General features: G+C 45.9%; 1 protein-coding gene across 1 annotated transcript in view; it reads left to right on the top strand.

Moving 5' to 3' along the window:
• LGI4 (leucine rich repeat LGI family member 4) overlaps positions 1–8,112 on the top strand; it is a 50,760-nt gene extending 42,648 nt beyond the window's left edge. Inside the window, exons 6-9 of the mRNA XM_075606166.1 lie at positions 1,946–2,017; positions 3,583–3,761; positions 5,983–6,147; positions 6,617–8,112. Coding sequence (XP_075462281.1) covers positions 1,946–2,017; positions 3,583–3,761; positions 5,983–6,147; positions 6,617–7,476 — 1,276 coding nt within the window. The 3' untranslated portion in view covers positions 7,477–8,112. The remainder of the gene's footprint in view (positions 1–1,945; positions 2,018–3,582; positions 3,762–5,982; positions 6,148–6,616) is intronic.
• The last annotated feature ends 1,115 nt before the right edge of the window (positions 8,113–9,227 follow it).

The following is a 9,227-nucleotide window of genomic DNA, read 5'->3' on the forward strand; positions in this document are numbered from 1 at the left end:
GGACGCTGTGTGTGTAGGCGGACGCTGTGTGTGTAGACAGACGCTGTGTGTGTAGGCGGACGCTGTGTGTGTAGGCGGACGCTGTGTGTGTAGGCGGACGTTTTGTGTGTAGGCGGACGCTGTGTGTGTAGGCGGACGCTCTGTGTGTAGGCGGACGCTGTGTGTGTAGGCGGACGCTGTGTGTGTAGGCGGACGCTGTGTGTATAGGCAGACGCTGTGTGTGTAGGCGGACGCTGTGTGTGTAGGCGGACGCTGTGTGTGTAGGCGGACGCTGTGTGTGTAGGTGGACGCTGTGTGTGTAGGCGGACGCTGTGTGTGTAGGCGGACGTTGTGTGTGTAGGCGGACGCTGTGTGTGTAGGCGGACGCTCTGTGTGTAGGCGGACGCTGTGTGTGTAGGCGGACGCTGTGTGTGTAGGCAGAAATACACTCATGTGGAGTGCCTTCTCAACAGGCCCTATCGGGGAGGATCTTGATATTCAGAGATACATGTTATCACTGGCCTGCTAGGTATGTTTCTCATGCAGAACTTAATTAATAGGAGACAAGGAAAAGGAGGAAAAAGAGTCCTCCTGAAAAGGAAACGGTGAGAAGAACACAGCATAATACATAATAATGTTCTTCTCGTCGCTTCACTTTGAGGAGGACTCCAGCTGGCAGATAGCATCATCCATTCTGCATTTGGGACAATTGACTGCAACATACCAGCTGTGAGTGCTTCGGTTCACAAGGTGCACAGCACGATTCCACTTGTTTGCGCCTTTACTATTTGTTTATCCATGTTCACACGGTAATAGTGACCGTTCTTCAGGCGGCACTGAGTCACTTATTTATGTTTATGTGAAGATTCCAGTTTGCGCTCTATATTATTATTATGAAAAAAGTTATGGTGGTTAAAAAAAAACCGCCAGAAACCCTCCACGGTGTGCAGTAAATAAAAACACCGCTTGTGGTGCATTCACATGTCTCAGACAGGTCTGCAACCCTGTGTTTCCCCATCAAATCGTAGCAAACAGTGCTTCCCCTGCAGCCAGGGATTCTGGGTAATGACATGCAAATGAGCACACACAGTGAGTCACTCTTTACTTCTCATCCATTTTAGCATGGATCCCTCTAAGCTTCTGACTGCCACATCACACAGCTTTTCAGCACAGCCTGGGATAAGCAATGCTACACTATATAATTTTTCCTAGTACAGGATGATGCATGTGCGTGTGTGTCTGCGTGTGCGTGTTTCTGGCTTGCCTTAATATTGCTGCCACACACATCTACCATAGGGGTGGGGTGTGTATCAAATTCTTCCAGCTACACAACCAGAGCAAAAAACTGCTAAAGATTTATTCAACCAAAAATATATATAAACTATTTTGCGTCCAATGGAATTCCTTTGGCAATGCGGGCAATGTTTATTGTTCAGAAATCTGGGATCTGTTTGTCCTAGTTTTTCAGCTGAGTCATTTAATTTTTTTTCTTTGAAAATTCTTGTGCTCATTTTTGTACAGGTTTTGCAGCCCGGAGATGTTGATAAAGAGCCGACCCGGTAGAAAAAGCTGTCCGATGATTAAAATATGGCTCCGTGTAGAGATGTTTAAAAAGTCCCCCCTCGTTTTTAAAATAAAATGTCACACATTTAAATTAAAATAAAATCAAAACAACGGCTTTTACACTAATTAATATTTCTTGGAAGACACACGTGCAAAAATCATCTAAAATCATGCCAACTCGACACTTTTTTATTAGTCAGACTGCACGGACTCTCCGACTTGCAGCCTCTGAAACATCTCTGGGACAGTGAGTTTTGAGGATGTTTCAGTCTGTGAATGGGATTGTGGCGCATGGCGTTTGCATCTCCTGGTTGTGCCCCTATGTTCTTCACGTCTCTAGTTCTCCGCGTGCTCAGATGGTGAGATCTGAAAGCACATACTGATATATCTCTCACTCCTGCAGGAGTTTGGCAAATAATCATCTTGAGTCTCTTCCACGCGGCTTGTTTCTGAATCTACCAGCGGTCACACATGTGTAAGAAAAGGGTGCAACTGAACGGGCAGGGGGGCACAGTGGGGCATGGGAGGGCATGGGAGACAAGTAATGGTCAAAGACATTTGGTCTCAACTGTTTTGATGCGAACGAGTCGCTACTTGTGTTTAATGGCCACTCAGCTCGCCGCAGGGACGTCTCACCGCTGCCCGTTACCCAGCCAAGCTAAGCACCTTACCTTACTCTTTACCCTGAAAACCCCTAATCTTAACGCTTAATACTAAAGCTACCCCCTACCTTACAAACCCTGACCCCTTACTCTAAGCCCTTATCCTAAACTCTTATCCAAAACCCATTACCATAATCCCCTATCCTAAATACCTTAACCTCTTACCCTAATTCCCTATTCTAAAAACCTAACCCCTCACCCTAAAACCCCTAAGATCACCCTAAACCCTTATCCTAAACCCCTAACCATAATGCCCTACCCTAAAAACCTAAGCCCTTACCCTACCCTTGCCCTAGACCCCTTACCATAATCCCCTACCCTAAATACCTTAACCTTTTACCCTAATTCCCTACTCTAAAAACCTAACCCCCTCACCCTAAAACCCCTATCCTTAACCCCTACCCTAACCGCTAACACGCTTTAGTTAGTTTAGCTTATTGGTGAAATGGCCGACGGCTGAGTGTCCAGCAGCGGAACAGCTGTGGTGAAGACCCTCTTGGCGGCCACACGCCAGTGGTGACTCGGTCACGGCAAGATGGCTGCAACCAAATGTCCAATACCGGTGAGTAACGAGCTGGAAGAGCAAACCAGTTGTAGGGAGAACTTTGGGACCACGAGAAGAATAGGTAGGGAGAGCAGTTAGGGACAATTACACGACAGAGTATGAGAATGACTGACTGAATTTTTAATGTAGAGAGACACTGAGGAGATGAGCTACCATCAGATAATCACCCAACTGCTAAACGTCCTACAGAGATGGGTTACCAGCCACGAGTTACAATGTTACCACTCAATTTATAATATAGCATGATAACCCTCTTAATGAGTACCGGATCAACCTTATTCTGCCACTTAGAATTGTGTCACCTCTTGATCCAACTCCTGACCGCCTCAGATCAGAATCAAAATCCTGAGTGTCTATGTTCTATAAATAGCCTCCTTACGTGCATTAGCCCAAAGATCATAGTGGTTGTTAGTAACCCAAATTGGCTCGGTCAGGAATATTACTTGATTGTCCTGACAATCATATATGCCCAATCACTCGTCCCCAATTGGAAGGGGGGTAAAGGGGAATCAAGTGAAATTTTGACCGAGATGTTGGAGTGTTTAGGAAGCAGGAGAAGATGGGTCAGTGGGGTAGCGGATTAAAGGAGGCAGAGGATGTTGGAGAGAGATGCCACAGGAGTTAGGGGAAGTGAGGGAAAGGGGGTTGGATTAAGAGACAGATGGGGGTTATTCATTAAACTGCAATACTGAATATTGGGGCACAATTACACTCCCATTGAAGTGCGATAATGCCTCAATCTGCACTCTTGCAGTTTTATGAATAGCCCCCAGGTGAGTCTTCAAGTACTTTGTGACCTGTATTTAATTCCAGGGACCTGCGTGGGAATCCCATGCATTGTGACTGCCGGCTACGATGGATAGTGCAGTGGATGAGTGGGGTGGGGAAGAACATTGCAGTCTCGCCTCCTTTGCCATGTGAGCAGCCCCAAAAACACACAGGGCGCAGTCTCAGCAACCTCTCAGACCGTGACTTCTACTGTGTTACCAGCAGTAAGTAATGTACACTGTAGCGTCAGAAGGAACCGATAACACTTTCAGTCTATGGTCTGCCTTCATATATATCGGTATTGGGCTTGTCTAATCTGTCCCTTTCACACATAATGATGCAGGGGCAGAAGGATATATAGCTCATATATCTTGCACCAAATAACATTTAATGACATTGAGACAGAAAGTACCTATGGTATATATAAGCTGTCTCCTTCACACAAAGTAGCACAAACACAGAAGCATCATACAGTTCATTCACGCTACCCACATCCATACATATCCATTAAGAGACAGAAAAGAATCTGTTAAGATGAACATCCTTCCCAGGCTACTGTACGTCTTCCAGACCCTCCCGGTCTGTGTTCCGCTGGCAGACCTCAAAAGCATTCAAAATAGTATTTTCCAATTCATCTGGAAGGACAAAAAGCCGCGAGTGGCTAGATCGGTAATGTTGGCACCACGGGAATGTGGAGGTCTGGGAGTACCAGATATAATTAATTATTATCAAGCGACCCACCTAAAACAAGCGATAGTTTGGAACAACGATCCAGTGTCTTGCGGCTGGTTGGAAATTGAGTCCTCCTGTGTCGCTCCCCTCTCACTCGGGGCAATACTTTGGTCCGGAGGGGGAGAGAAGATAATATCGGACAGAACAGGCCTGGGAGCAATGAGATGCACGTGGAAAATTTGGACAAAAACAAGAAATAAATATAAACTGACGTCTTCCCCCTCCATACTCACTCCCATTTTTGGTAACCCTGAATTCCCTCCGGGTTGTGTTCCAGGGAACCTTAAAGCATTTAGTTTGGCTAACATCAAATCAGCAAGAGATCTAATAGACAAAGGGACTCTTATTCCGTTACTTGATTTACAGGAGAAATGCCTCCCCATGAAACTCCCACTTTATGGTTATCTTCAGATCAGACACTTTCTCCTAACAATTTCCCAAACATCCAAATTTGAAGGTCCAACGTCTTTTGAAAAGATGTGTATGGTGGGCACATACCGGAAGGGTCTGATCTCAGAGATTTACGCAGGGCTAGCACGGTCCAGGAGTCCCGTCAACCACAATTATATGTTGAAATGGGCTGAAGACCTCAATCTTGATATAGACAGAGATGAATGGGAGGATATTTGGGAAGCAGCAGCCAAAACTTCTATTTGCACTACTACTAAGGAAAATATATATAAGATTCTATTTCAATGGTACTTAATCCCGAGTAGGCTGAGCCGGATCTTCCCTGGCCTATCTGACCTCTGTTGGAGGGGGTGCGGCCAGAGAGGAGATCTGGTGCATATATGGTGGACATGCCCAAAGATCCAGACTTTCTGGAATATGATATGCTCATTGGTTGAGGAGACGGTAGGAGTTGAGGTCCGGATGGACCCGCTGATATGCCAACTCGCGAAACCCATTGAAGATATCTCTGTCCCTCTTAAAAAACTGGCCTCGTACATTTTGACTGCGGCTCGCTGCTCAATAGCAGCTAATTGGAAAAAGATTAAACCCCCTTCTAAGCAAATGGTCCTTCGCAAGGTAAGCGAGGTCAAGCTTATGGAATACCTATCGGCGCTCCTGAAACAGAATATAGTACAATATGAGAAAGTTTGGGCACAGTGGCCTTATAATTAAAGAGATTAAAAATGAGATATGGATGCTTCAGTTGGACTCTGCATTAGACCACTAACCCCTCTAAGGGGGAGTTCATGTCTACTCAGGGTCTTTTGACAAGGTGGAGGGGAGGACAACTACACCCCTTCCCTTAGCTCTCCCCGTTCTTATCCCCTCTCTCCCCCCTTCTTCTGTTCTTCTCTCTTCTCCCCCTCTCTCTCTCTGCCTATCCTTTACAGTACTAATATAAGGGGTTTGATCTAAGATCCTCCTAAAACTGTTAATTCTCCCGGACGGGATCTACATAGTAGAATCTAAATGCATAGGAGGTTACAAAATACTAGGGGCAGATCGCCTCTTCTCGATCAATCAACCTTGAGATGCTTCGGGTTGTTCACTTTTAAATGTATATGTTAATTAAGTTTACTGTCTATAAACAACCATGTGATGTGAATGTACTCCTGTCAGAAAATAATAAAAATGTTTGAAACAAAAAAAAAGAGACAGAAAAGACCCGTGGCCTATTCCGTTCATATCACATGACTGGTCTTTTCCTTGCATTTGATCTTATGATGACTGATGCAGGTCTGTGTTGTTTTGTTTTTATAGAGATGGTTCCACGTTGGACCTTCAGGCTCCCGTCCTTGTCTGTGAAGTCCTTCCAGTACCTCTCAGACCAGTACGTGGTGATTACTCATCCATTTGAGGGGCGTTGCACCTTCCTGGAGTGGGACCACGTGGCTTATGTTTTCAGGCACCATGACAGCATCAAAGGTGAGGCCAGACTGCCTGTGTCAACTGTGCTTTTCCTGCATACACAGCTGAGTAACCCCGAGGAAATCCTGCATGGAAAGTGATGAGATGGGTTAAGCCTTGTGCTGTTTCTTCTGCACTATGTACTGTAAGTGTAAACACAGTTTGATAGGTGACAACCCAATTGTATTTACTTATAAAGATTATAGCAGCATTTTGTTAACATGTTGCCGATCTTTTGAAGGTGTCCTTTGGCACAGCACCACTTAGTAAATATGACCCTCAATGTCAACAAGGTCCCTGACATCTTGGAAACACTTGTAATTCCCTGGGAAAATTACATTGATGCATTTTATACTGATGCTGACCAGGCCATTATTGAGCCTACTCCAGGCTGGTTTACCTGCACCATCCCTATGAGTATGGGGATTAATTTGGATAGAATATCAGACCACACTGTTCTCATATATTTCCTGTCTCAATCGTCTAGGTGTCTCTATTGTCTCCTGTCTGCCTCTGGTCATCGGTGATCAGCTTTTTGTTGTGGTTGCCCAGCTGTATGGTGGCTCCTCTATTTATCGTCGGGACCCCTCCCCAGGAAGCACTACATCCTTCCGCCTCTTCCAGCACCTGTCTGAGGTCCGCAAACCCAATGACATTGAGCCCTTCTTGACGGTAGAGGGCGAGTACTATTTTATGGTGGTTGACAGTGCCAAATCTGGTGCCAGCACCCTGTACAAATGGGATGGTCGTGGCTTCTACCCTCAGCAGCGGCTGCCCCGCTGGCACCGTGATACGGATGCTGAACCACTGCTCCTGTCGGGCTCCCCTCACCTCATTATGAGCAGTGGCTCCCAGAGGCCTGTGGTCTATCGATTTGAGGACAAGCATCTCCGGCGCCTCACTGATATCCCTGAAGCCTGGGACGTGTACGCAGTAAAGCATTTCTCAGAGCCGGAGGCCGGAGTTTTTGCCTGCTTGGTGCGATACATGGGGGACTCATCCCTGGTACGTTGGGATGGCTCCATGTTCCGGCAGCTCCAGCAACTCCCCTCCAGGGGCTCCCTTGTCTTCCAGCCCCTGCTGCTGGGACAAAGGTGGCATGCACTTCTGGGTCATGATTTTGGTTATGCCTGGGTGTACCGGCTGGAGACGTGGGAGCACTGGGAGGTGGAGGAGGTAAATGGAGAGGGGCAGAAGGGACCTTTAGTGCCATTGCAGGAGCTGAGGATCCTGGAGGCCCGGGCATTCACCTCCGTAAAGGTGTGGGGGAGGCAGTTTGTCTTTGTGGCCAGTTTTGGGGGGGATACGGTGGTGTATGAGTATGTGCAGGTGGAAAGCAGTGTGTGAAGACCATTAGTGATGAGAAGGTGACAGTTTACAGGTCCAGCAAGATTATTAACAGTCATATTATTAGGACCACTAGATGGAAAGGTCAGTGACAGAAGACAGGAGGGCGATGAGGAGATGCAAAGGAGGAAGGTAACAGACATGTGGTGGGTATCACAGTAAAGGGCTGTGCTTTATAACCAGGAAAGTGTTTCATATAAAGGAGGAGTAATTGCGTGAGAGGTATTGAAAATTCTACAGTCTGCAACAAAACCACGTTTCTATCCCCATTTTGCAACTGCTCAGCAACGTCCAGGTGCAGTCTCCTCCAGTACTGGTAACTAACGCCTTACAAAGTCCAGCACGCATTTAATATTTTGAAATATTTGTCAAACTTATAACAAAGGTCAAGGTGTGACGTTACTGGGGGACACAGATTGGCACTGCCCAGAATACCACTGCTTTTAAAAAAAAAACTATTTTCAATGCGAATCCACTTTTTTACTAAAGATAAATAAATGTACCTTTAACATGGTTTGAACTCTTGTTAGAGCATACAGTATTTTGTAATAACCTTTATAAAATGAGGTCCAATGAGCTTACCCCCATTTATTTGACATTTGTCAGACAGCAAAGACATTAAAAAGGTAAATCCTTGTACTGTATCTGCGACCTTGTAACTGTGGGGGTTTAAAAAAAAAATATTTTATTACTGTACAGATTATTACAGTTTGTGTTTTTGTTGCTTAAGTTCTTATTTTTAGCACAGGGTAATTTCACACTGATGTATAGAAAAGTCCCGCTTGAGTATATTAACCCCTTCACAGCTGGAGAGCGTTCATTAAATGTACGTTAACATTTCATTTAACGTCCGGGACGTTAAAACAAAATAAGACAGCCCTTCAGCTGTTAATGCAAGAGGGCAAAGAAGTCAAGCTATGGCATTTCAGGAGTAGGGTTACCATCAGGTAATTTCATTTTTTAGGGGCCTATTCAGTTAGCTTCAATGGTATCACTGCAACATCGAACGTGTTTGCATGTTCCTACCGAACGGTATGAATTTTGTGACAAACGGTATTCAGTATTCAGTAATCAGTATCTCGCTTGGTAAATACAGCTTGGTACAGATATGACGTACCGCACGAGTTGGAATTTGCTTTTCATGCGATTTTGCCCCAGCCTGGAAGAGCTGTGCGGAGGGGGCTTGTGCATCCCCCCGCACAGCTTTTACAGGCAACTGCGCTGCATTTATATTAATTTTATTAACATAGTATGGAAGCAGGAGGTCTTTGGAGCTAAACCACATTCATTTCAGGTTTGGGGACCCCCTGTTTCCTGAGGTACAGGGCCCAGCATGGGGTGCCGGTATCTCCAGCCAGTTTAAATGCCCCGTGTCAAGGCCCCCCATGGCCGGGACATTTAAACTTGCAGGCGATACCAGCCCCCCATATTGGGGCTGGTACCTCGGGAAGCTGGGGGTCCCCGGATCTTAAAATAATGTGGTTCAGCTCCGGAGACCCCCTGCTTCCATACTATGTTAATAAAATTTAAATAAAAACAGAGCTTCATTACCTTATTGGCTAGGGTAATGAAAGGGTTAAACAGCAGTACCCAGTTTCTTGGTGGTAGAGGGGGTGGTTGTAGTTGCCCCAGGGAGGGTGGTTAAGAGTATTTCAGAAATGAGCACACCTACTGGTAAGTCCTACTCAACTCAATGGGCGGTAACGTCAGTTCGGGGGCGTTATCCGTAATGGAGAATGATAATTCCAGGG

The sequence above is a fragment of the Ascaphus truei genome, chromosome 6, assembly GCF_040206685.1.
Source record: "Ascaphus truei isolate aAscTru1 chromosome 6, aAscTru1.hap1, whole genome shotgun sequence".
Classification (NCBI taxonomy): Eukaryota; Metazoa; Chordata; class Amphibia; order Anura; family Ascaphidae; genus Ascaphus; species Ascaphus truei.